The sequence below is a fragment of the Drosophila pseudoobscura genome, chromosome 3 (genome assembly GCF_009870125.1).
Source record: "Drosophila pseudoobscura strain MV-25-SWS-2005 chromosome 3, UCI_Dpse_MV25, whole genome shotgun sequence".
In the NCBI taxonomy this organism is placed as follows: Eukaryota; Metazoa; Arthropoda; class Insecta; order Diptera; family Drosophilidae; genus Drosophila; species Drosophila pseudoobscura.
In genome coordinates, this window is record NC_046680.1 from 17,991,206 (window position 1) to 18,019,030 (window position 27,825).

Sequence of the window (27,825 nt, forward strand, 5' to 3'; positions counted from 1 at the left end):
GCCAGTACCCAGTAGCCAGTCCAAACATTTGCATACTTGCCCAGCTATTTGCATTCCACTCCAAGGCAATTCATCAATTACTTCTCGATCTGACCGCAGCAATTTGTCCCATCAAAAGATGGAAGATAAGTCAGAGTCATTTGTAAATGTCCTGCACTGAGATTTTGTTATATTAATGATCGGTCATTTGCCAAGGATCACGCTTAGAAATGTTTTGTACCACTGACTGTTGCTGTTTATGTTTTGATAGGGATCGCTTTTCGGTTGGGAAATATAAATGGTTTTCCTTCTTAGGCAATGGGTTTGGTTTCTGGACAGCAAAGGGGTTTGTTCTTAGTCAGAGAGAGCTAAATACAATGAATGGTCTGGATTTTCACTCAAGAGATCATTTATTAATTCTGAAATATTTTCTATATTTTATGGGAATCGTTTATGGACATACACACTCATTTTTCCAGTTTCGTTGGTTTCCTTTCTCATTATCGGTTATTATTTTCGGGCAAACACTCCCACAAAATATACTCGAACCCCTGCAGAAAGTATCCTTAACCATAGCGCACCTGCCTAGCAAAATGTTTGGAGTTGCGGTCACAGTTCCGTGAGCTAAACAGTTTTTATGGTAATTTACGGAACCGAGAATACAATATGCAGTCTTTGTCTGTATGAAATGTATCTTACGGCAATTTGGTACGTTACTTCGCCTCCTGGTCATGCTCGATGGGCATTTGAACACCCGCTGCAAGAACTGAACGCTGGAGAACACGTGGCACGTAGAGCTGGGCTTAGCGCAGGGTCGAGTCGAGGAGGTTTTAGTATGACTATCTTGGGCCACCTTCTAGTTCGGGGGTTGGCTCTGGGCTGCTCGGGGCTCTGCTGGAGTGTTGATTGTGAGGCTATGCGTTGAGGCGATAAGACGCGTTGCATTTGAAATGAGTGTAACGTATATTTTATACAGGACTGGACTGCGCTGCGTTGAGGTTTTTATAGACATGAGACGAGATAATGTTTTACAGACCGCGACCTTCGTCTGGTATCTGCTGATGATGTTTTTCCAAGGCCTTATCAGGTCAGGGACTCTCGTGTGTCTCGTATGAATATTAGATAGGTTACGGGAGGTTTGAGAGTGGTTAGATCCTATTTCTGTGAGTTCTCCAACCAGCATTAAGTTCTCTAATCGATGGAACACCTTGTATCGAGTACCCGCACGTTCCTTATTTAAGCAATCCTTTAAGATCTGCCCTTATAATGGGCTCGGCTCCTCACCCCACATCGACTATATGGCAATGAAGTATTTTTCCACCTCTTTTCTACGCCTTTTTTCCGCGTGTGTTTACACAACCCATATAGATGTGTTGCCGCCAGGATATCCTGTAGATATTTCGTCCACTCGAGGAGGAAATTACTTAAAGGGATCACGAACTCTTTCCCTCTTTTCAGCGGCTTGAGTTGTTTATGTTGCAGGCATGACTGCAACCGAACGCCACCAGAATTCTCAAATTTGTTATGAAGTGTGTAAATGTACGTTTCTTTATATTTTCCGTCTTTTTTCTTCGTCGGGGAGGGTGTGTCCCATAAACAGAAAACCGAACCACAAGGGACAGTCCAGTGGAGGGAGGACAGACAGGCGATGCTGCCTAATCGAACGATCGACAAACGATCTCTGCCTTTTTTTGGGGTGATTGCACTCCAGGGGCCAGGACTCTGTTTTTTCTACTCATTTTCTTCACAGTTTTTGTGTGGAAAAGCCAAGAGGTTTTCCCATTATTTCGTCGAGTGCAAAGGGACAAAGCAAATTATGTCTTTAGTTTCCGAATCTGACTTCCCCGGCATCGGTAAGTTCTTTGTTTTTTGTCCCGTAATTGGATTTGTGCAAACAATATAAATCGCATTTTATTGCCTTGGTAGTGTAATTTAATTTTTTACGATTTTGCACTCAAATAGAGAGGTGGGAAAACTTTGTAAAGTCTCGCCTCAAACTTTGGGAACCTAAAAAAATGATGTAACGGAAATTTAAACACCCTCATTGTCAAGGAAACTCTATTTTTGACGGTCTATCGAATCGAATACTCTTGCCCCATATAGTCCCCTTCGTTTGCCCCCCAGAGATCCGAGGAAAGTGAAAAGAAACTGTGCCCCGAATCCAATTCGAGTGCTCGCCTTTCGCTCCTCTGCGACTGCACCAAATCCAGTTTGTTTCCAACCAAACCAAAACCGAGACCAAGCATTTTTATCTACTCATCGCATGCAGGCAAAAGTACAGCTCCACCAGAGGTGGCGGCGCAGCAACAACACACAACAGAGTACACGAAAGAGAGATGCAGACAGAAATCGAGAGAGGCGGAACGGTAGGCAAGTCGAATACTGGATGCACTCTGCGAAAGAAATCGCCCCATGGAACATCTTATTGCTGCACTTTAACAATCAATTAACTCGGATACAATATGCGATGAAATATATTCACATTTCAGGCTTATCATTTTTACTTGGGAAAACGCATCCCATTGGAATATTTATTTGCTGTTTTGCTGCATTGGAAAGCGCATCACATTGGCGCTATGCTCAACGCTGAAAAAGCGCAAGCGAGAGCAACCCAACCGCTAACGTGGTGCTTCGTCTTGGATCGTGTTTTTGAAAACGAGGGTTGCTACGCAGAGAGCGCGCCGCAGCGCTGCCAACGCGTTCGGTTCGCTCTTTGGTGGTTGTTTGACGTTTTGCTTTGCTCTGGCTGTTTATCTGTGTTTTTATTCTGTTGAGTGAGTTCGTCGAGAGAGGTACAGAAGAAGTGCAAGCAAGTCGGTGGCGCATATTCCCATGCGCAGTGCGCTAGAAATTACTCATAACTTTAATAAAATTTCAACGGAGCTGTAGTATTACAACATCTTATAGTTGTATAAACAAATATTTAACAACAATTGTGCTGCGAACATATCGAACCAGAAAGCAACTGTACGCATCGTGCTCTCTTACTCTCGGAGACAACAACACAACTCGCTGGCAACGACAGTTCGTGCGTTGAGTGGAATATTTAGTCTCAGTGCAAGCGAAGGTGATTATATTGTTTATAATTAATTTATAAACAAATTGCCAGGCAACAATTTTTTGGAGTAAAAAAAGTGTAAAAGACAACGCAAAAAAGACCTTGCCATAGCGCTACACATACAGAAACGTTTTACTCGCTCTCGCTCCGACAGACCTTGTGGAGACCAGTGCTCTCCCCAGTTAACGTGTGTGTTTGTGTGTGTGCGTGAACGTGGAGACTGCCCCTCCGAAAACAAAAGTTTTGGCGCCAAAACTTTGACAGTTCGCTTTGTCGTGCAATTCGCAAACAAGTGGTCCAAAGCAGAAACGACAAAACTGCGTCGCACAGTCAAAACAGCCAAAGCAGCCAAAACAGAGCTGCCCCCAGTGCCACATCCAGACACCAGATATACCCACAAACAGCAAACATGGTCAGTGCACGCGTGCTAAATCCCGTCATGCTCAGTGAGTTCTGCAAGATAAGTGCCAGTCCGTCGATCAGTCGCAATTTGCCCTGCGGCCGTCAGGTGAATCGCATCAAGCGCAATCTCTTCGGCAGCCCCAGTACCACGGAGGCCAGCACCAACAAAGCGTAAGTCTGCTGCTGATTTTCCTCTCTCAAGATTGATTTAATAACCAAATCCTCTTTTCCTCTGTGCCCAGGCCCTTCAATGCCGAGCTGGAAAGACACCAGGAAATGGCCACACAGAAGTGGGGATTCAACTTCCGCGCTGGCACGCCGTTGGCGGATAGCTCCTCGTTCATCTGGGAGCTTGTCAGCTTTCAGGAGTCCAGCTTTGCCCCCGAAATGTACACCCTGACTCGTGCGGCCCACGTACGTCCCAGCGAGGAGTCCGGCGCCAGCGACGTGGATGCGCTGATCAATGAGCGTGCTGAGCGCGAGAACTTTACAGTGAATGTGGCGAACTCGTCGCTGGAGTCCAACACAGACAACGACTCTTGCTACGACTCCCAGGATGAGTCGCTTACCGTGCGATTCACGCCGTCCAGCCTGAGTCAAAGCCTGAGCAGCACAACATCCGCTCAGGCGCTGCGCAAGCGACAGCCAAAAATCACAGGTGAGTGCCGGACAAGAACCAGGACGAGGGTGTGCAATGCCCAGCAGAGGTTGACCATTCCCAGAGTCAGGCTTGATTGCACTTTCGATATACGTTACAAATTGGTTTCCCATATTGTTCCCCCCACTGTTTAGTTTCGTTTCCCATGGGTGGAGGAGGACTTTTAGTGGTGGGCGTTGCTGGGGAACGACTTAAACCAAAATTATAGACTTGCTATGCAATTAGAGTTTGCTTTATGGGAGATTTTCGAAAGGGTTACGAACTCTGGCGCTGTCTGCAGCTGTTTCAGATCTTTCAGCCTTTCATCTCTTTATCCACGGAACAGAATGGAACTGATCTGATCCTCGTCCACCCGGGGGTTGATTTCAGATCGATCGCATGCGGGCTCTGCTCTGCTCGCTGCATCTCGTCTATAAATGCCAACAGCTGTGCGTGGCTCTGGCTCTGACTCTGCTTTGTCTATTGCCTGACCTCATTACGAGAGAACGCGAGGGGGATCAGCTTTCAATGCACCACCATGGCAAGTCCATGGCTGGTAGCCTTATCAAGCCTCCCTTTGATTGCTTTGTGTTCGTTCGTTTGGTTTTTTATATGCCACTCGCATATGAATGTGTAATGACTATAATAATAAAAAGTGTCTGTTCGGGGCATTCTATACGCACCCGCATTTGGGCAGTGTGGAGTTGCTGGCCAGTTGGGAAGAGAAGCCAAGCCTTGACTGGCTGTAGTTTTGGTGGCGACCTAGCTGGGCGTGTAATTTATGCGGCTTAGGCATCTCGTGCAACTGAGGAAACCTCCACTCTTGCTTTCACTTGCGTCTCTACCTGAACTGGCCAACCTGTCTAGCTGCCGTCTGGCATTATTTGCTACCCTTGGACAGGGGGTAGGGTGTGTTGCAACCCTCGTGTGTAGGGGCTGTTGCCAGCCACGTGCCACAATCCGAAATCAAAATGTGCAAAAACAGGCGGCGCCTGCTGTTCCATCCTGCTGCCGGGATCAATGACAGGGGGAGCAGGAAACAGGCCACACCATGGGATGTGCAGCAGCTGACTTTGATTTGATATTTACAAATTTCATGCAACTAATATCCCTGTTTTCTCTTATTCAATTTGCAGAGTTCATGAAGGAGCGCAAGCGACTGGCCCAGGCTCCCAAGAAACTGTCGCCCGCGAAACGCCTGCGCACCACCTCACCATCATCATCTTCCTCCAGCGGATTCGGACTGGGAGCGCACTTTGGGGCAATGCTGAAGCGGCCGCGTCACAATTAGGGCGCCCGGGTTCCACCACTGCCCCACCGAATCGAGACTTGCAATCTGCAATTGTATAATTTTATTTGATTTTTTATAAGCCACTGCGATTTGTAGTATTCTTCTTATTTTTTACAAACATTTTATGCAGTGCAAGGGCGACAGTTGCGAATATTAATTGATAGTCTTCAACTACTCCTAACCCGTAACCAGTAACTAGTTGTAAGCCAATAAGTTCGAGCTAAATGAAACTTTTTAGATTTCCCTAGTGGGAAATGCCATAAACTAAGTGATTAGTTCTTAACAACCAACAAAACTAAACAAACTATTGAACCAACAACAAGATAAGAGGAAAATCAAGAGACCGCTAGCTATATGGAATTATCCTTACCTTAATTGAAACGAACCGAAATTTAACCTTTCTATCGATGAAATTCTAACTTTTAATAACCTGAAAATCCTGAAATTCGTTTAAATTTCGTTAGCAACATGTGCTTTCGAAATTTCCTTAGATAGAAAACTCATTTTTGCTCGGATCCGGCAATTTATTGAAACTAAACCCCGGACCAGAGCAAAAATGACTTTTGACTAACTTTAAAAGCCACTAAAACGGGGCCACATTGAGCAGGGGTCTTCGGACTTGGCTCAATGCTGTCTTGCTTTTGTTCGACCAACTAACATTGTCCTTAATTCGACCAGTGGAAAAGCCAACAAACTTTGATTAAGTCCGTAAATTTCTGGGCTTTTGGCCGTTCTTCATTTTGATTGCGGCCAAATTTCCACAAATTTTCAAAGCTGTAACTTCTTAACCAATGGTAAAATGTCTTTATGATTTGCCATGATCTCTGGGGCAAATTATGAAAACAGTTTTGCCTACAACTATTATGTACAAAAATTAGATACTAAATAGAACCTATTATACACATAGGCAGAGCCTATTCTTCATAACATTTATTCATAACCACCTACTCCTAAGGCCTAACTAAGAACAAAATCCAAAGTATTCTCCTAATATTTATATGTATAGCTGTATAATTACCATATACACAACTCATACTTCAATAAAAAGAAAAAGCAGAAAACAAAATCGAAAAACAGGAAAACAATCACGGAACAAGAATATAAAATACAGAAAATGTTATTTTTGCAGAAAGTGACAAATCCGACAGTCCGCAAATCCACAAAATCATTTACATGTTGTTGCTTGTTATTGATTATAATTCCAATTCATCGTTTTGGTTGTAGTGGTAGCCGTATTATGTAGTGTAGTATATTTATAGACCATTGTACAATTTATAAGTTGATATTTGTTTTTTTGATCGCAATAAATTGTTTTTGATTTTTAGTCGGTAGAAAGAATATTTTTTATTTTTTTAATATTCATTTTCACTGTTCGCTGTAAGCCTTAAATTGTTAATATTTAAAGAACACATTAACGAAATATGGAATTATGTCCTACTGCTGCTACATAGATTGGGATAAATCAACTTTGTTTTAATACGCGAAGTGTTATGTGTTCTTAAAGCAGATACAGATATTGCAGACTTTTTGTATGAATAGCCATTCATATCATTCAATTCACTAACTAATAAGATTAAATCACGTATTCCTTTGTTTATCTTGTGACTATCACACTTAGAATCAGTTCGACAGAAAGGTATCCCTAAAGAAAGTATCTTCTCTAAGAAAAGTTTTCTTTGTTTATGCTAAAGAACACAAACTTTTCATAATTTACTTTTCCATTTATTTCAATAGTTTTATTTGATTTGATTACTTACAACAAATACATAAATATTAATCTTTGTTTAATTTGCAGTGTAGTAATTTTAACTAGATTCGTTTAACTAGATGAGCACTCGCTTTAGCCGATATTTGTATAGATATAGTACATATACATCATATATATACACAGTGGAGTCTGCAGTATGCAGTGTGTCTGCGTCTACTTCCCCGCCGCCTTCTCCTCCAGCTGGGCCTGTATGTTCTTCACATTATGGCCACCGGCATTGGTTTGGTTGTGCCGCTGGAAGAAGGCATTAATGGAGCTCATTGATCGGTACTCCAGATTGTCGCTCATATGCCAGTCCACGCTGATGCTCTGATGCCTGCCCATGGGGTTGCGTATCTTTGTCTCATTGTACTTCTCCAGGAGATGCAGCAGGCAGTCCTTGGTGGTGTTAGCCGCCTCCTCTAGATTCACCGTCTGGTGCGTGTCGGGCAGTCCAACGGGCACGTCGCGGCTCATCTGATTGATGCGGAACTTGGCCCGTCGACTGCTGGCTGATTCAGTGACCATGTGATGGCTATTGCTGCTGCTGCTGGTGGTGCTGCTGCTGGAGATTACCTTCGAGGTGGTGGCCACTGAGGACTTTTGTACTTGCTGGCTTGAGGTGCTGCTCCGGGTATTGGAGCTGCTCATCGTGCTCACCGTGGACTGGTTGCGTAAGGACTGCACCTGGGACTTGGACCAGGTGCTCCCGCTACCATTGCCGTTGCTCAGCTTGGGAGTCTCCTCGATTGACTGCTGCAGGCGCACGGACAGCGAACTGACCTTGGTCTGGCCCTGTCCATCGTCGGAGCTGGTGTGACTCTGGCTGCTGCTGCTGGCGGCACTGAGGAGTCCGCCCCTGGGCGTGGGCCGGTTCCAGCTGCTACTGCTGGTCGCGCGACTGGTCCACTTGTTACCCTCCTGGCTAGTCTCGGAGGTGCGGCTTGTACTGCTCTCAGCACCAGCTGGAGTAGGCTGGGGCGATGCTGGGGTAGGTGCTTCATTGGTGCCGCTGTTGCTACTGTTGTGGTTGGCGTCCCCTAGCTTCGTGTTGATATCAGCTAGCATGAGCAGATGGTCAGAGAGCTTGCGGATCTCGTCAGCCAGATTGACGCGCTCCCCGGAGCTGCGGCGCCCCAGCAGGTAGGTGGTGTCCGAGTTTCGGCGATCGAATGTGTGCAGATAGCTCTTCATGCTCCTTTGCTGCTGGGCCGTCGACTCGCTGCCGGAGAACTCGTCGAAGTTCTCGTTGAACAGGTGCTGGGGCGTGGGCGTGGAGGGGTTGGAGGAGCCCATGACCGGGAAGAGTTTCTCTCGCGACTCATTGATGGGCGTCGACACGGAGCTGGGGCTCTCGTTGTCGCCACAAGGCGACTCCTCCTCATTCGGCTGCTGGGCATCATCCTCGCCTTGCTCGTCGTCCGTCATCGTGGCTATCGACTCACAGGGCGAGGGCGAACACACTGGAAATGGAGGAGAGTTTTAGATTCGTTGGAATCGTTGGTCGAGTGTGTGGTTACGAGTGACACACATAGATGGTTAGGATACGATTATTGTCAAAGAAAGTTTACGTTTAATTTGTACATGAAGTGCTTAGACACGGAATTAGTTCATGCATTTGGGTTAAGAGAGTTGTATAAAGTAATCCCAATGATCATTATGGTATTCTGTTCAAATGTAATGGGTTTAATATCCGTTTTACACAACTCGTTGAGACAGCAAATGGGGTTAGTTTGTGTATTCAAAAAGAAAGACCCTTTCCCTAACGGACAAGAAAACGAATGAACATGAGACAGACTTTGGAATAAACTGAACTGCGATCTCTGTGGATGATGGCTTACCTGGTTGGCAGACCAGAAACTGTGGCTATGTACGAGTGTGTTGATCTATGTCTGACCTAGGATCGGGGTAGGTTTTTGGGGGATTTGGTTGGGATTGGATAGGATTGGGGTGGAGTGGAATTGGGAGATTGGCATATGGCTTCGAGGCTCGAACAAAGTATAGAGAAGTATAGTAGTGCTTAATGTTGGTTTTCTGTATTCAAATTGAAGTATATTTTGGACATATTTTGGTTGGTTTTGTCAATGGCTGTCATTATCACAGTGTCAAAATGGTTAATACAGGTGGTATCCGCTACAAGGATGCCAGACCTTCGCTTAATTCTACAGTTACTTAAAGATTAACAACAGTTCTGGCTGGCATGCTGGCCCTCCCTCTCTTGCACACAGAATAGACGTTGGGTTAACACAGAGAAGGATGTAGAGTGACAGAAAGTAAGAGATATACATAGAAGAGAAGAGAAGAGAAGAGAAGAGAAGAGAAGAGAAGAGAAGAGAAGGCAGGGCGCCTCTGTATGCGCTTCTCAGCGAGCCAACTCGGTTCACATTCACGTTAAGAACAACAATTAGTGTTTGACAAGTTAATCATGTAATTTACAAAGTAGATCCAGATGCAGGATGCAGGTGCAGTTGAATTTGCGGCTGTGGACGCAGCCATCATTTGCCATGGATGAGGGCATGCCGGTCGCGCTGCCGCTGAGAGCCGCCGCCACGGCAGTACTCACCTCGGGACGAGGAGATGCTGTCCTGGCCATGGGGTCGTCGCGGGTGCGGATAGCTCGTCTCGTTCAGGGGCGCAATCACATTGCCCTCCACATCGAAGACGTACGGACTGTTGGGATGCGTCTCCCAGCGCACAATGAAATTCTTGAGGTTATCCTTGGTGGCATCCAGCTCTTTGTTCTGTGGTAAAAGGAATAGCATGTGGAATATGACACATGGTTTTGCGCTATGCCATTACTTACCTCCAGGTCCACGGTACTGCAGAGCTTGGCAAGCTCTTCGCACTCTTCGTCCTGGTCCTGGTCCTGTTCCAGCTTCCCTACGCCCTCCCCCGTTTCCACAGCTGCCTTCACTTCTTCCACTACGTCGTCGTCGTCGTCCTCGATGGTCTCTGTGGACTCCTCGGAGGACTCAGAGGCGGCTGGTGTCGGTGACTGCGACTTCAGACGTGTCTTTGACGCCGATGAGGCTCCCTTCGCTATTGGTGTGGCTGTCGCGGTCGCCCGCTGCTGGAGCCATTTGTGCTTCATGCAATCTGCGGCTGTCATGCGGGTACTGCGGATGGCGAGACAGAGATAGGTAGGGGATTTCCCGGTTATGACTAGACTCTAATTAGGAGTAGGGAAAAGTGTACCCACCTCAAGTCTTTTACCAACAGCTTGGCTATGAAATCCAGACACTCCGGGGATATTCCATTGAAGCATTCATCCTCGAAATCGTATTTCGCGATGGTTACATTTGACATTGTTTCAATGTCGTTCTCGCCCATGAATGGCGACAGACCCGAGATGCTGTACCATCATGTGTGTGCCGGGATGGGTGTGGCAAAGTCAATAAACATGAAATGTAAAAGCAGGGTAAGTTAAATAAATAAACGCATAAAAAAACACCAGACCCAACACTTAATTAACTAAATTAAATTTTCTTCCACTGCACTGGGGTGGGGTGTCGGCAAAGTGAGTGAGTGTTGGGTTAGGACTCCCCCCATTTGATTATTCCACTTTTCGCTGGTACAAATTTTTAATTAGTTCCCGTACAAACCCCTAAGATACAGGGACAAGTCTTTGATTAAATTTTGTAATTGCTTCACTGGCGATAAATGTTTCAAAAATATTTGCCAAGAGTTTAGGAATATTAATGGAATCGGAGGAAGTGTAAGATTTACATTTTTAAATAATTGAGAGTGAAAATGTTGACGAAGAGAAACATGACTTAGTTTTACAATCTACATGCAATAGAGATCTGATTCCTTCTACTTCTAACATTGCCTTAACATGAGTCTATACATCTTTTTCAACTTACAGCACATAGCAAATGACCCCGACGCTCCACATGTCCGTTCCGTAGGAGATGCAATCAAAGTTCACAACTTCCGGAGCCACAAACTCGGGTGTGCCAAAGAGCACCTAAGAGGGGAAAAGTTTACTATTGAGTGGTTGGGGGGTATAGTGTGGGATTATAAGGACTCACCCTGAGACGCTTGTCCGGATCGAATTTGCGTGCCAGGCCAAAGTCAATGATCTTGATGCGGTTACCCTTCTGTGTAAGCACCAGGATGTTCTCGGGCTTCAGGTCCAGATGGACAATGCCATTGCCGTGAATAAAGGCCATGGCCTCGCACACCTGACGGATGAAGACGCGACAGACGCGTTCTGTGAGGACGAACTCATCGTCCACCACGCGGTCAAAGAGCTCGCCGCCTTCAATGCTGCAGAGATAGAGAAATTTCAGGATAAAGGCCATCTTTACGGACTAGCAGATGACAAAACGAGATACATGCATTGATTACTGATTAACTCATGCAGAGATTAGGGTCTTTTGTTTAGTGTCCCCACCTTATCGGAAGTGTTTAGGCTATAGTCCGGTTATAATCATTCGCCTTACCTGGCACACTCTAGTCTCTAGATATGTTATTTACAAGAGTATCGATTGCCCTGCCAGAACACGAAAATCAGATAATACATGAACATCCATCCGATATGGACACGAGTGAAGGGCATCAACTAACAGCAGACGGATCTGATTCGGAGGGAATTGTGTTCGGGCGCTCCCCAAATTCCATTTTAAATTTGCATTTTCTTTCTACTGTAACACAAAACCCACCCATCAGATGCTTCAATGCCCAAATTGCATTCGACTCCCCCCAGTATTTGTCGAGTATTGTTTTGGTTAGTTGATGCTCTTCAATCAGAAATCGAGTAAATTAAATTTGAATGGGTAAGGAACACTCATGCCTGATAGGGAGTATTATTAATCTAACAGGTTTTTATCCTATTGCAATTTTTAAATGGTTGATATTCTTCTTTGTGTACTTTCTCTGTGGAAAATCTGATGCGAGCCAATCGAGAAAATCCGTTAAGACTCTTATGCGTATGATGTTCGGTTGGCTTTGTGTCGAAATTTGCCAGACCGATCTGAATGGCTGTCAGGATGAATGTACAGAATATTTGCCAGACTACATGTTTAAATATTTACAAAGTAGCAATGGCACTGACACTCGAATCTAGTTAAATTGAGATTGTTTCAGTTTATGTTTTCCCTTTCTGTCCCTTTTTTGCTGCAGAGTTTTCGGCAGACATTAGCCTAATGGAAACCGAGCCGGACTCTGTCATAAACTGTGCATTTCATCAAGGCCCAGATGAATAAACAATGTTCGGACTGGCTGCAAGTCAACGCTTGAAGAAGTTTTGCCCTGTCTTGCCCAAATATGTGTATATTATAAACGAGTCCATGCTATGAATATGCCAGGACAAACAGTGCAAGTCAACAATTGGCTTTTGCAAAAGACGTCGGGGCGAACAACAGCAGCTGAGACAACAAAATCCTGAACAATTGCAGTGCTGCTCGAAATTAATTTAACTTGACAAAGACATTTTCGGGGCATTGTCTTTGGTGCTAGTGAGATGTCTATGAAAATGAAATTGTTTCGTTTGGCCATTGTTCTTCCCAATTTATGTTGTGGGCGGGGGAATGTGGGTCAAGGCCGTGGACTAATCAGTGCCCCACACCCACAGCCACACCCACCTGGCTCAAATGTTTTTATGGGCCATTGGAGACCCGAACGGACCCTCAACCCGTGTCAGACAAAGAAACAACCCAAGAAAAGAGAAAGAAACTTTGTCCGGACCAAAGTCGCGGGCCCAATAAAAGTTGTTATAAATTCATATAAATGCTAGAAAGGGGCAACCTGTTGCTCAAGGTTTTCTCGCTCTCTGGGCGCGTTGGTGTGTGCGTAGAGTGTATTGGCAAGTGTGTTTGTGTGGGTGAGAAGTTTACTAGTTTACGATAATGTGCGTACGTGTAAATCGCATTTTATGCACATTCCCACTGATTGCAAGATATTGTGTGCCGGCAACAATGTGGCCAACAGCCGCAGGTCCCCTTCGGGATACCAACAAAACAACAAACTTGGGGAACACTGAATGACAAACAGAAAGTGACAGAAACATAGAGGCACAGAAAGGGAGAGATATATATATATACACACACACACGCACACGAAACGAGCGACAAACAAGACAAAATCAACACATTCATAAAGCCATATTTCAACGGCTTGGTCACCCTTCGGCGCGCTTCCTTACAGTTCCAGGACGACGCACATCATTTTCTGATATTCGTATGCCGCATACAATTGTATAATGAGATGATGCTGCAACGAATTCATAATCTCCACTTCTCGCTCCACATTCCGCTTGTCCTCGCGCTTCGGGATGGGCACAAACTTGGCGGCCAATTGCAGGCCATTCGTCTTGTCCCTGCACTTGTACACCGTACCGAACTTTCCCCTGCACACAGAGAGGGGAGAGGGATTAGTTATCGACCAGCGTCCAGCGTCCCGATCCTTGGCACCTAAGTACTCACCGTCCCACTTCGCCCAGCACATCGAACAGTTTATGGGCATCGACATTGCGATTTATGGTCACATCGCGCATAGGAAACACCGGCTCCAGAACTGCAAAAGAGAGTATGGGTTTCAGTCTTAGGTTAATACAAATCAAGCAATCAATATATGATAATCAGATATTTGCCAGGATCATGGGAATACATATTAAAGACAAGTTGTACAGAAGCTAGCCCGAGTAACCTCTTTGATGTCTACCCTATCCAGCAACCGTGAGCAAAAGTTCAATGATTGAGTGAACTTTTTGATTTCAATTACGACTGACTCGGACATGGAATTAGGTTAGTTTTCCTTGACACTTGAGCCATTTCTATCTGGCAAAGAGGACATTTCATCAGACCAACAGACCATTCCAATATCCATTATCAGTGCTTTATCAACAGAATGCCATAGATTGACAGACTATACTCGCATTCGTGGATGGCTTATGGCTCTGGTCGGAAATGTTTTGGTTAGATAAGGTCTTCAACTGTCTGATTTGATTGCTTGCACTTAGTTTGCGGATTTAGATAAGATTTGTTGTTCGCTTTTGCGTTTCCCTCGCTCATGCCCTACCTAATATGTTATGAGTGGCTAAGGACATGTGGGTAAGGTTACCCGTATTTCAAGCATTTCAATCATTTTCATTGTTCGTCTTTTCCAGAGTGCATTTCATATCGGCCTTTATGGCGGAATGGCAGTGGGCCTGTCTGACAACTGAAAAACTGAACAACCGATTGTGCTTGTCATATATTTCGCAGGACATATTGCAGAGAGCTTACTGTGCTCTGGAGGAAACCCTTTTCAAAACTCAATTCGTTACTTATTGTTGTTTTTGCTGCTTGTCTGCAAGTTGCCAAACAAATAAAAATGACTTTATTCAATTGAGTTTTGCGGAGGACCAGGAGTATCCTACGAAACGAGGACAACAAAAGTGACGAGCACACATCGGATGTGTGTGTGTGTGAATAACTGAGAATACAGTGACGAATATGTGAGTGGAGTGGAGTGTGAGTGTGGCCAGCGAACAGTATAAATTTTGTCATATTTTGCCATCACAAGCCCCAGACTTTCTCTCTTGACATTTGGCCAGAATACTGGTAATCTATGGGGATTTCCCGGAGCTCTGCGTCCACAAGAAGGAAAGCAGAAATCAGTCGAGTTCAGAAATGTGCAATTTGAATTATTGATAATCCTTTGGTGTCGGGGGCAGCAGTCGGTAGGCGGCACGCAGAATAAGAAAAGTCAGTTAAGCACTTGCTGTTGCTCGAGGGACGATGCACGATGCACGATGCACTTATGATGGCTGTCTGTCCTGTCCCATTAATATGTAAATGGCGCACATAAGTATGCTTTGGAAAACACGATAAATCCTTAAAATCAAAGGCAGCAGCATGGCAGGACCAGGCTGGAGCAGGCTGGAGAAGGCAGGGGAAAAGTCAAAGGCAAAAGACTTTTCAAAATCGAAGCAAATGCATGGCATGGCTGGGGGTGCTGGCTGTGGAATGTGAATGCCGTTTTCTCGAGAAGAAACTTTGCAAATTCAAAGTGAAAGTTGAGGGTCTACTGTGAATAGAAATGGAGGATGAGGCAGAGGCATGTGTGTGTGTGTGCGTGTGTGTGTGACTGTCATTGCTGTTTGTCTGCATTGAGTCTCTCGGATGTGTATGCAGCGATTGCTGAGACTTGACGCCACGCCTCGCCTCGCCACTCCTTTCTGCTCCTTTCTGCATTTCGTTTAAACGGTTTTGGGCACAAATTTATGCATGCTGCTGCGGCCCAAGAGCGAGTGTGTGTGCATGTGCATGTGCATGTGAGTGCATTTGAGTGCACTCTGCCAATAATGCGCACAATTTAAGTTTCGGCAAACACGCCCAAACACTTGCATTAGAGAAGAAAATTGAAGAGGTCCTTTAGAGCCCAGTCTCCAACACTCACCCCTCACTCCACCCCCCAATCAGCAGCTGCCATTGAACGAAAGTTTTGAGGAAAGTTGAGAACTCTTTGGACTCATAATTCATTGCATTTAGTTGAAACGAAATACGTATTTCATAAATCGCTCCGCGACCCTCATGAAATTTCACCATAGCCGTAGACAAGCACTCATATATTATGCACAAACACTGACTCATACGTTCACATTCAGACACTCACACTCGCTGCGGTGGAGGGGGGGATCGCACCAGGGGCAGGTGGCTCACATTCATTTCCTGGTTCGAGCTCATGAATAAATGAATTTATATCGACTCCCGTCTGGCAATGGCACTGCACTGCACTGTACTTGCCACCGCTTACCATCAAGGCGGGGCTGAACATGGGGCAACCCATATGCGACACGCCGAAATGGGCAAGGAGGCGAAAGGGGCGGCAGTGGCAGTGGCAGTGGCCCGTCTAGCCAGCGCTCAAGCCCGAATGCAATCGAAATTGGACCCGAGCCGTTTGAAGTGTTTTTTTCGTAAATCAATTTCAGTTGCCAAAGCATCGCCACAGCCATCCATTAAGCTGCGAAATGTTCTCGATCTGCATATAATATTGCGCGACCAGGACGAATCTGAGCGATATACTGAGAAAAAAGGTATGAAATCGAGAACTTCGGAACTATTCATATGGGTGACTCATGGTATGCTTATCTCCATTAGATAGAGAGATCTCAGTGTATTATATTTCCCCAATGGGAATTCGCACATGGCTTTTATCTGAAGCTTGAGCTGTGTGGCAGACAACACTTAACTCTTAACCAGCTTATTACTGTTAAGCGTTTCTGTCTACAAAGCACTCTCCTTTTCTCTCGCTCTGTCTTTTTTCCCCTACATGCATCAATGTTTGGGTGGCTTTCGGAAGTGCAACTCGTTGCAAATTCAATTCAAAAAACTTTATAAACTTAATTTATGCACAATATCAATAAAAATGCCAGATAGATAGGGAGAGGGGAGGGAATGAGATGGTATATGTGCACTTCTCATTCAATAGAGTACCACTTCCACTGCCACTGCCACAGCTTCTGCGGAGGCAAATGGCAAACGATTTTTTGTGCCAACGATGGCAATTTTTTCTGATATGAAAATCAGCAAATTTTTCTTTGATTTGCCCTCGCTCCGGTTGTCATGTCCCACGAGTCCTCCCACGATATCCCCCATCTATTTTCGCTCTTCTCATTTTGGCAACTGTTGCCTTGACTTTGAGATTAAAATGGAAAAAAGAATGGAACCAAACGGAAAATGTCTTCCCTTTGGTGGTCCTCCTTCTGCGCCATCGATTTGTGGCTGCAATTTGTTGCCGCCATTATTTTGAGTAATGCGCGTAATGAAAATTTTTTAATAACACAATTTGAAGGCGCTATTCTTGAGTTTAGCAATGAAAAAACATGTCGAACAATGGCAAACTGTTGCACATCAAACGTTTGATGTCAATGTGCCACACACTACGCATACGCCGCGTGCGCGCATGCCACAAAACCACGAGCCAGACGCCTTGGCATTTTAATATGAGTGCCGGCCGGGGCACGAGAACGAGCCAAGTTTGAGGATGGCATTTCTTCATTGTTTCCATTTGCTTTTAATAACACTTTTATGCGAACAACTTAAGCGTCCTGCTCGTCTGGCAATTCATTCGTATTCGGAAAGACCACCAGACCCAAAGCAATCTGCGGAGGCATGCCACGCATTTAATGGCCAGGCTTTTGCGAATCACCGCACCGCACCCATGACCATATACCCGTAAATGGAGGCCAAAGATCGCCCCGCAGAGGTGTGTTTCCCTACGAGTGTTTCCCAACATAAATAATATGCAAAATCAACTTGAGAGATGCTTTTAGCTACAGGCTGCACTCTCTGGAAAGGTCTTTGAAGTACTGCATGTCTGCTTTGTTCGGGCAGCTTTTGTTTGATATTTTACTACAGGGACGAATTCGTCAAAGTTAAATTCAAATTAGTTCTCATTGCACTCTCCAAGGAATTGCAAGTTGTTTATATCGTAATGAAAACTTTTTAGTTTTAATTCAATGTGAAATGCAAGTAACATCCTTCTAAATAATGGTGTGGAAAAATCTTCTGCAAATTAATTAAATATATACGCCATTATAAGCCTTTTTTCATTTCTGCTCGCTGCAATTGCAACATAAAATCTGGCGTACCGTCTCCCGAAGGCAGCCTTCCTTCCATTCCTCAACTACTCGTAGTACTTCTTTTTGTGGATGCCTTGTGAACTTCGACCAGGCTACATATACTCGTAATGGCTGATGACGTTTCCCTGACTAATGGCGAAAACTGTTGCGAATGTGTTTGTACAGTTGCTAACAGATATTCGCCCGGTTATTGTTGCTGCTGCTGCTGCTGGGGCTGGTACTGGGGCTGCTACTGCGGGCATGTCTCTGCACTTTAATCAGCCTAAGTGCCTGCCAAGAGCGAGAGAGTAGGGAACAGCCAAAATGAGAGAGATAGAGAGAGATGGTATGTGGTGGAAAAATTAAAAAAATGGCAAAAGTTTGCATAGAATCCTGCTGAAGGCTTCCAGCCGACTGTGACTGTGAATATGGTGCCATTTCAAATTGGTTATTACACGGAACTTGCCACACAGTCACATATGCACATGGCACATCAAATGGTCATGCATAAATGAAAGGGATAGAGACGGAAGTGCTTTTCATGTATCCGCACTTATTGTTTGCCTCCCCACAATGTGAAAATGAGAGTGGCTTCAAGCCATGGAAAGCAGATGCACAGAACGAACTTGTCTTAAAACCTCAAGAATTTACATAAATTGATATTATAGTTTAAAACTGAAGTCAATGTTTGCTGAATTTTCTGTGATTTTGTCACACAGGTAAATATATATGTACATTAGTATATAAGTACGATACGCTGCTATCTGTGCCATCTCTTCTCCTCCTCTGGAACCGCCTTCGATTAGTGAAAAGCGAAGGCAACAGACAATTTATTTCTCACAATCGAATGGATGCCTTAGATGCGTGAAATGTTTGCAGATAAAACAAACTCAATAAATGATAAATGACACGAAAAAGTTGCCAAATTAAATGCTGAATTTTTTATTTAAATACAAAAACAAACCAACAGCGAACAGAAAGGGGACCCAAATCAATATCGGGAATATATCCCTGTCCTGTCACATATACTCGAATTCGTATTAATACGTTCTGTATCCCCTGTTTGGGCTCCATTTTGACAACGAGGCAATTCATCTTCATCATTTACATTTTTTTTTGCGTGCCTGTGGTTCGCATGCCATGCGTAAATCCGCTGCGACAACTCGTGGCGCGGATGGAGGGAAAATGAAAATCGTTATGGAAAACTGAAAAGTAATAATCAGTAGGGAGGAAATTCTGAGAACACCACCTACTCGTACAAGCTATCAAGAGGAGCACGGGGAGAGAGGGGAAGCACTGTTTCAGTGGCAGGCTGGGTGGTGGGTGGTTGGCTCACCCCCTCCTCCTGCGTTAAGCTCTCCTCTAATGCAGTGACAAGTGGTGCCACCACGACACTACTAGCAGCTCGGTGAGAGTCCTACTCGCAGCCAATTTCCAGTTTATGCAGCGCACTTTTGTGGCACACTCTTTAATTGGGCAATTGCCATTCAAAATTTATGCGAGAGACTGATGTCGACCCTCTTTTCCTCTCTCATTTTGAAGAATTTTTTTATAGCTTGAATGTCATTTTCCTTGGAAGTGGCAATTTTATTTTATTTCATTTAATTTTCGCTGCTTTTGCACAATGAAATTAGCATTCGAAATTTGTATGCAAGGGTCATGAGGGTAGGGTGGCAGCCTCAATTCCTCTTTCAATTGGGGTTTTCATTTCGCTTTTTAAGCGAGTTATTTCTATGCATTTCAATTATCATGGCCACAACACGCATACGCCATGTGTGTCGCCGATGTGTGCCTCTCTCGCATTTCTTAAATTGTTTCTTACCAACGCTTTGTGGTTGTCCTCGCCCATTCATGCGCTCTCTATGCTTGCCATTCGTTCTCTGGTTATCCCTTTACACATTCATTACGCTGGCTTTTGTGGGCACACACATAATCTCCGCCTCCTCCCACTGTGTGGGTGAGCTCCTTTCGCGCTTATAATCAACGCCGCTATTCGTGATGTGTGTGGAAATTTTTCCGTTCTGCTGTCAGTTTTAATCACCGAAAGTTGAGCAGCAGGAGCAACGCTTTAAGTGCTAAATTCAAACGTATTTCGAGCTGCATGAAAGGCAGCACAGCATGCAGGGGCAGACATCAGCAGATACGATGCTAATTGATCGATGTGAGCACAGCAATTTCAAGCCAATTCCAAAGTTCAACAATGGGCCAGAGTACAATGCCTGGGGAGGCTGAGACCAATGCAGATGTAGACTGCAGACAGACGCCAAGATAAATAGAGGGCAGAGTTGGGCCAAAGAAAGGCTCGTTCTGCTGCAAAATCCTAGCTTCTTCCAAGGATTTTTTCCTCGTTGTTCTGCTTTGTCTGGGAATGAAAGGAAGAGGTGGCGTAGCAGCAGCAGCATCAGCAGGCGTGGCAGCCACAGCAATAGCATAAGCCGCTACAAAATGCAAAACAATTTTAAGCCAGACTAACGATGCACACCGCAATGAACTCATTAAAACTTTCTACCCGGCTCTGCAACAAAATGATATTAAAAGTGCAACCATTTACCGCAGACTGCGATGAAAATTCAAAATTGTGCGAATGTCTCAGGCTCAGGAGCATTCGGGGCATTTTTATCAGCATTTAATTAATTTAATGAGCAACGCCAACCTGTTTCCTGTCCCTCTCCTGCCAGATACATCTGCTAGATATACTGTATATACCCCGGCATGTATTCATGTGTGTGTTCCATTTCCCAGTTCCCTGCTCTTAATGACTCATACATACGTGTAATCTAAGGGCGACTCGTTAGCATAGAATCCCAAACATTTTGTGAATGAACGAGGCGTCCCATGGTGATGGGGCTAGAGATGGCTCTTAGTTAATTATTGGCTCGCGCTGGCAGCTCCTGCAAAGTCTATTAATTTATAGCGTATACGCAGTGTTGTGCTCAAAGGCCACAAGGGCCACACCATGCATCGTTGCGGTTATTTTGATGCGGTTTTTCGATGGGTTTTGGCGCCAATAGCATAAGGGATGCATCAAATTAAGCCTGAATTGTGACTCTTTTGGAAGGTCTATTTGGTTAACTTAGTTGTGGCTAATTTTACTGAAAATTGTGCCTATAAAATCTGTCAAACACATTTTCTGACACTACGCTAAGTACTTCTTTAAGTTGACCCAAAAACAGCAAAGCACTTTGAAGCCAAGAGCACAAACAGTTGAATTCGAAACAGCTGCGAAAACAAATTTCATAGGGGAACACGAAGAACAGCACTATTGAGGCGTATTCCGGACTATTCGACACGCTTTAATCAGAAGAAAGAATCTTAATGTTCTCGATCGGAAAGGCATCACAACAGTGTTCATGCGAAAGGTGTTTCCCATTGCTCTATTTTGTCTACAACAAAATTATATAGCTCTCATGGTGCTCACTTCTGTTGCGAGGTATTATCGAGAGTGTGTGTATGTGTAGGCCAATGGTCGCATGAATCAAAGGCGAGGCCAGACACTCATTTTTGGTGGGCGGAGGACAGAGCCACGAGTGCGGCGAATTGTTGTCTGTGGATGCTTTAAACAACAATAGAGAACAGCTACAACAATGCCGGCAGAAGCACCAGCGAATATTCAGTGCCATGACAGTGAGAACACATATTTGCACTCAAATCGAATTGAATTTGTTTTCGGGGGCACATAATTGAATAACAGCCGTAAAGTGCAGAACGCAAAGGCTCGGCCAGAAAGGCTGCCGAAAATGAAGCGGAAGTGCATCCAACGGATGCCACATCCGGCTACATCGATATTTGGGTATTTGGGTGGGGGAACTGCGGGCGCCCATAAATAATTTGCCAGCTGTGGGAATTAGTTACGGCAGGCAGCAAGATAAATCAATTAACGCTCCGCGCCACAAACAAAACGATTAATCAAGATGCAGGTTTTTAGTTAGGTATATCGAATGTTACCAATCCAATGGTTAGTGGCGAGAGCGCAACGGAAATGAGAGCTAATTGAAAGGTCATCCATTCAATGACACGGAGCCCGTGCCGGGGCTGGGAGCTAAAACGCGCTTCGGACAACAATTTGTTAAAATTTAACGCTTTATTTACTGCTCCTGGAGCTGGACTGTCGGCATGTGGGACCCGCTCCGCAGTTGTCTAGTGGCCTCGACACGTATTGTAAAACTGCAAAGGCAACAACGGACCTGCTCCTGCACAATGTATCGTGTCCATGTTGAGCGACAGTTTGACATCTCTAAATAAAGTTTGCACTTGCCAGCTACGTGGGCGGATCTGCCACATGCAGAGAGATACTGAGAGACCCCGCACACATACGGAAAGAGAGGGAAACGCGAGCCAGCCAAGTAGGGAAAGAGACATCTAGATGGGCAGCCACCCACCCACAGAGAGAGCTCAGCACGTTTGACAATTTAATGGTGTTGAGGTTATTTATACAATACGCTGCCGGTGCTCAAATATTCAGTGGATTGAAGCCAATGACATGTCCAGCCATAGGTTCTTACACAACCCCCCAGGGCAAGGAAGAGAAGGGGCCATTCAGAGCTTCAATTTACTTTTAATAGATTAAGGAATAAGTCCAACACTTCTTTGAAATATAAACATGTGCTGAATACATATAACAATAATAGTTGTTGCAGTATTTGATTGAAAGTTGATTTTTTTTAGGTTAACAAAAATTAAGAATCTGTGATTTTAAAACAGAAAAAATTAAAAATTTATATTTTTCGTAATGAATCAATCTACTTACAGCAAATCTTTTTATACAATAACATTTGATAAACACATTTCAACAGTTACAGTGGAGAACAGTGCAACACATAATTGCAAGTGCTGTAGGTCCTTTTGATTGAAACTTAATCAGATGATTTCGAATTCCCATACAGAAATGTTTCATGTGCGTGAAATGAAGAACATCAGAGCTAAGCTCTGGCTATGGGTGCAAATTGGTAGGCTATCGATGGAAAAGCATGAATGGGAGCTGCTTGCCCGCTGCCTACAAGGATATTGTGCGCAGAATAACATATTCGCACATATTAAAGCGGATCCAAATGTGGAGATATGCTTTAGCGTTTGTTGATGTCGAGCACCATTTTCCCAGTAATTATCAGCAGAGGTAAGCCATAATTCTCTGGGAGTGCTCCACTCTGTTCCTGTGCTCCTCTGCGCTGCATTGGGAAGCAGCTCTGTGCTGGCCGCCAACCGACGCATTACTCTTGGCTCGGCCCCAACGCAGTTACAGTTTATTGCGTTTCATTTAATTTCAGCCGGATTGGGCCAAAGCTCGAGAATAACGATCTGTTTGGTTGCGTAAAGGCGATTACCAGGAGAGATACCATTGGGGAATGGGGGCTATCACTCGGCAAGTTAATGCATTTCAAATGTAGTTACTGGTCTTTAATTAAATATCGCACAGAACTCGCAACTGGACCCAAAAATTCGACTATCGATAGAATAAAAGGTCGAACCCCATGTCGCATACGCAATGCATTAACTTGGCACATTTGATTATGGCTCTTGATTTCCATGGCAGCCGATGACGGGTAGAATTTTTGATGAATGCAACTGTGGCACCTCGGCGAGGCCATAAATCATCCAACAGGCAACATGGGAATTACAGAACACAGAACACCATGGGGAATAACAGTAGCCGATGATGAGGCTGATGACGTGGAATGCAAGCGGAATGACCTGTCCGGCGTGCAGAGCCGTAATGTAAGGCTGCTAGTAAATAAAAGCATACGATGCGACCAAAAGCATTTACATAATTTTGATTATTTTGTGTGGATGAGGGATACTCCTATATTCGCAGAGCAGCGTCCTCACCGCATGCATAACATTTTCAGTGGAATTTTGGTTGGGAGGAAACTGTTAGTGATGGAACTGCTTTGTATTATGGAAATTTCCGTTTGTCATTTCGGGCGCGAAGTAAGAGTCTCTACATTCATACATATACACATAAATACACACATACATACATGCAAATTGAGCCGCCTCTCTGTGGAGAGGGTGTTTGTTTGGTTTTGCATTTGGCAAATGCAATCTTAACAAGGCTTCCTGTCTGCCTGTCTGCCCTGCCAATACATTAAATTGCAATTTTAATTTGTTTAGCATGCGGCAGTCCACGCCCCATCTGCATCTGCCTCTGCCTTTGCGTCTGGCATTCCTACGCCACATGGCGTATGCGTTATAATCATACCCATTCGTACTCGTTCTCACGCTCGTATGTGCATTTTTAATGCTGTCCCTGCTGCCCCAGTTCTACCTGCAGCTGCGGCCGCAAAAACAGCCAGAGATACTTTTGCATTAAAAATTTAAACAACATTGCAGGCATGTCCCGGGAACAAAGAATGGTATGATTCCGAACTGATATTGTACATGGTTAGGGCCAGAGAAACAGACAAGTGTTCTATGGCTGGCCAGCTCCTTTTATGGCGAATTGCTTTGCCATGCCCTGCGGCTGGATATGTATTCAATTCTATAAATTGTTATAATCCCCAGATATATGCATATAAAATGTCTTTTAATTTGCCTGGTCCCAGTCTCAGTCCCAGTCCCAGTCCCAGCACATTCAATAAATTATCGCTGCCTGAGAGAGAGACAAACATAAATTCGGAAATTTTGGTTACAAGCCAAAATCGCAAAAACATAACCGCATTCATTCTCATTCATTCAGTACTCAACACACGCATACTGGCACTCACACTTAGACTCACACTGACACTCTCGATATACAGAAAGCTATATCTGAGGAATTCGAAGAAAAACCACACAACTTGAGAATACTTAAAGAAGAATCACACAATTTGGCTTCTGGTAGAGAAGAAAAGCAGGAAACTCGGAATATTTACATAATTACTTGACAAATATGTAGATAAATTATCAAATCGGGGCTATTGCTGATGGTCTAGATCCCGTTACTCAGTCCCTATATAGTATGTGCTCGTACAAAGTAGAGTACAGAGACCCCGCCGCGCCGGCTACGATGAGGCAGGGCCGAGGAATTTGCAACGTCAACTGAAGTGAATAGCAACGAACGACCTTCAACATGAAATGCGACGTAAAATAAATTTATCTCAATTATATATGTATATGTATCTCGAGATAGGTATATATAAAAGTCTCTCGATGTTCGTTTGTGGTCCGAGGGAGACATGGGGTGTGAGTGTGAGTAACTTCAAGACAGCATGTGAAAATTCTTTCGGTTTTCGACTGTTTGTTTTACACTCACCTTGGCAGCGCAGTACGAAAAATTAAAGGCAAAATATAAATTTAATTTTGAATGTTTTCAGTGGCGGCGTAAAAAAGAAATGAGAAATGTTTCCCCTATTCGAACAGTGAATGATCGCTGAATTTCTAACTACATATATTCCCATGTGCTATTCTTCTCTGTTAGCGGGTGCACCCTGTTGCTGTTTCTTTATGTAGAAATATGTATATTCTGTTCGCTTAATGACGCCAGAACATCGGTGGCTGGCCAGCATTTTTATGCAGATTTCGTTTTTATGTTTATACAATATCGATTCCTCGCCCTCCCCCAAACAGGCGATGGAAAATTTTGTTATAATAATCGAATGTATTTTTTAAAAATAGTATACAAGAAAATAATGCATAGTTTCAAGTCTTTCTTGCTCGATTTGCGATGTATCTGAGTAAAAACAGAATGGGGAAAAATATCCAATATATTTTCATTATAAATATGTGCAAGCGATTTGAATTTCTCTGCGGTTTGGTAATTTCCGCTGCGAATGCTTTCATTTCCTGTCTGATTAAAGCGCCTTTTTTTTCTGGAGCTCCGGGAAGATTCGAGTACACAAGATTTCCCATAATTACGTAGAGAGGTTGGAGAAAGGAAATTGAGAAATCAGCTTATGTGTCATTAGCACATAATTTAGCCGAGAAAAACCCTAGAAACACTCACTATAGTATGTGTATGTATGTAGGCATGTCTAAGGGTGACAAGAAACTGTGATAATTTGCCAGAAAAGGTTGGCCAATCGGTCAGGTTTCCACCTGCCGCCGCCTTCAGGCACCTGCTGCCACCTTTGCTGCAGGTAGACAAGTATTTCCGTTTGTTGTTATTTGCCAATTTGGGGGAAACTGCCTGGGAAAACGAGACGCGTAACCCTTTGCTTTTTTCTTTCTGGCTTGTGGCGTGAGTTGGCGGCACTAAATCAGGACGCCTCTGAGTGCGGTATACCATCCATACCGCTTCCCTTTACTGAAGTCGCTCTCCTCGTGTTACGCGTTTGGTTTTGTCTTTCTTTGCCTGTCTGTCGAAGTTCTTTTTTTTTGGGTTCTTTCATTTCTGGAATTGCCCGCCGCTCGCCATTTTTCAAGCTACATGCTTTTGCCCACTCTTTGGGCCGTTTCCCTTTTAACCATTTCCCGCTTCGTCCAACTACTTGACACTTCCGTTTCCGTTTTTTAGGAGTTTGGGATTTTGGGCTTGCTTTTGTCTTTGGCTCCACGGCAGATACTGTTACCACTGACTAACAAGCCACCCTCTCAGATCTGTGGCCCTCTCTTAACGTTCATCTGGTGTGACATTTATCCTTCATCGCCTCTTTTTTCGTACTTCCCTTTGGCTTTTATTTCAGCTTTAATATGGCAAAAAAGTGAAAGCAAAAGAAAAAATAAGAGAGAAATTATTTGGCCTCTCTTTTGTTTTATGCGTGAAATTTATTGTTTCTGACAATGGAAACGGCGGCGCAAATGTTTCCTGATCACAGTCCCGCCTTATCTGGACACCCTTTTGGGGAACGGATGGATGCCATGCCTCCCCCAACCAGAATACGGGGCCCAGAATTCAGTGTCGGGCATTGTCGTATTTTATTGAAATTCATGTATTTTTAAAAGCCTCCTTGCCCATTGGGATGCGGCGCTAAATCGTTTAAGCATTTGTTTTCACCATTCACAGCTTGATTTTAACAGATCCGTTCGGTTCAGTACGGTTCGGTTGGGTTTTTATCTGTGCATAAAAGTTAATGTCTTGCATCAGTATCAGCATCATGGGCCGAAAATGTTTATTGTTTTGGCCCTTTATTAAAGCGTAGTTATCCGCTGATACTGATAGCTGGGGCGGGAACAGACAACAGGGACATCTGCTAAGCCATAGACTTGTATTGATTTGATTTGTCTATTTGCAGTTTGGCTGTAAAGGGATTTTTGTTTGGTTTTTGGCAAGGCAGTGCAGAAAAGGAACTAATGAAAAAGAACAACCATTCGAAGCCTGATTGAAAGAGTCATAGAGTTGAGCTCTTGAAAATACAATACAATTTACAATAATTACAAAAGTCCCCTGGCTTCTATCTCTGGGTGCATTTATCGGAGGCTATATACACGAGTTTACTAAGATAAAGCCCCTGAAATATATACTCTTATATAGTATATATGTAGATAGCAGCTGGCAATCGAGCGCAGTAGGAGTAGGCGACCCTTATCAACGGTGATACACAACACGTATACGCAGCGTTGACAGCGGCCGGTTTTCTGTTCGCCTGATATCGGAGTGCTCCGTTAGGTGGCCTTTTTGTGGCCGTACCTAACCAATTAGTCGACTGCCATTGGGACTTACCGCCTTCCGGCTCTGAGTCATCAATGTAGATCATGCTGCTGCGTCCCCTGGCGCTGGCTTCCCGCAGACGTTGACCCGTGCTGAAGCTGTTGCACTTTTCCGTTGGCTACGAACAAATATTTGTGAGTATTCCCCGGGCGTAAATGTCTGTGGGTTTTGCTTGTTTATGCGTTTGCTTTTATCTACAATATTTAATGGTAATTATTTTATTTTACTTAGAACTTTTTCGCTTTTGCGTTTCAGCTTTTCAAATCAACTTCACTTCACTTTTGAATGGAAATCAAAATATATATTTGCGATATTTCTTTCTTTTAGGTGATTCTTGTATTTTCTGCGCACTTAAAAAATGGCACAAAAGAATTGTTTGCCTTTTGCTTTTTGCCTTTTGTTTATTTATAGCCGACGGCAGCGGTGGCGCACCACGTTGCGTATGCTTGATATTAGCGCGAAATTCGTTCGCCTGCGCCTCAGCGTGCTATTGTGTCATCGCGAGCGAGCGCCTTGCCTCAAACTGTTTTGGCCTGGCCGCACATTATTTGATTTGAGCCATTTTCGCCGCGGCTGCTGCTTCTTCAGCCATTTGCCAATACT

At 44.3% G+C, this 27,825-nt stretch overlaps 2 protein-coding genes across 2 annotated transcripts; one reads left to right on the plus strand and one right to left on the minus strand.

Annotated features, from left to right (window-relative positions):
- Nucleotides 1–2,717: 2,717 nt before the first annotated feature.
- dap (cyclin-dependent kinase inhibitor dacapo) lies at nt 2,718–6,691 on the plus strand. The gene is made up of 3 exons (XM_001361546.5): nt 2,718–3,610; nt 3,682–4,097; nt 5,213–6,691. Exons 1-3 carry the CDS (start codon nt 3,447–3,449, stop codon nt 5,365–5,367), a joined length of 735 nt encoding a protein of 244 aa, XP_001361583.1. The 5' UTR covers nt 2,718–3,446; the 3' UTR covers nt 5,368–6,691.
- A 376-nt stretch (nt 6,692–7,067) lies between these two features.
- sqa (spaghetti-squash activator) lies at nt 7,068–27,783 on the minus strand. Its single transcript, XM_033377630.1, has 9 exons — nt 27,235–27,783; nt 13,540–13,630; nt 13,260–13,463; nt 11,146–11,383; nt 10,978–11,081; nt 10,314–10,466; nt 9,918–10,230; nt 9,678–9,855; nt 7,068–8,577 (listed from the first exon to the last, which is right to left on the minus strand). The coding sequence occupies exons 1-9, from the start codon at nt 27,266–27,268 to the stop codon at nt 7,289–7,291; spliced, it is 2,604 nt and encodes an 867-aa protein (XP_033233521.1). The 5' UTR covers nt 27,269–27,783; the 3' UTR covers nt 7,068–7,288.
- Nucleotides 27,784–27,825: the final 42 nt, after the last annotated feature.

What these genes read in the sequence shown, in the direction of transcription:
- sqa (XM_033377630.1), bottom strand. Translation starts at nt 27,268, where the DNA reads ATGATCTACATTGATGACTCAGAGCCGGAAGGCG. An exon ending in GGGGTCATTTGCTATGTGCT is followed by an intron (nt 10,467 to 10,977) that starts GTAAGTTGAAAA and finishes ATGATGGTACAG; the next exon opens with CATCTCGGGTCTGTCGCCAT. An exon ending in CTGTTGGTAAAAGACTTGAG is followed by an intron (nt 10,231 to 10,313) that starts GTGGGTACACTT and finishes CGCCATCCGCAG; the next exon opens with TACCCGCATGACAGCCGCAG.
- dap (XM_001361546.5), top strand. Translation starts at nt 3,447, where the DNA reads ATGGTCAGTGCACGCGTGCTAAATCCCGTCATGCTCAGTGAGTTCTGC. An exon ending in GAGGCCAGCACCAACAAAGC is followed by an intron (nt 3,611 to 3,681) that starts GTAAGTCTGCTG and finishes CTCTGTGCCCAG; the next exon opens with GCCCTTCAATGCCGAGCTGG. An exon ending in GCGACAGCCAAAAATCACAG is followed by an intron (nt 4,098 to 5,212) that starts GTGAGTGCCGGA and finishes TTCAATTTGCAG; the next exon opens with AGTTCATGAAGGAGCGCAAG.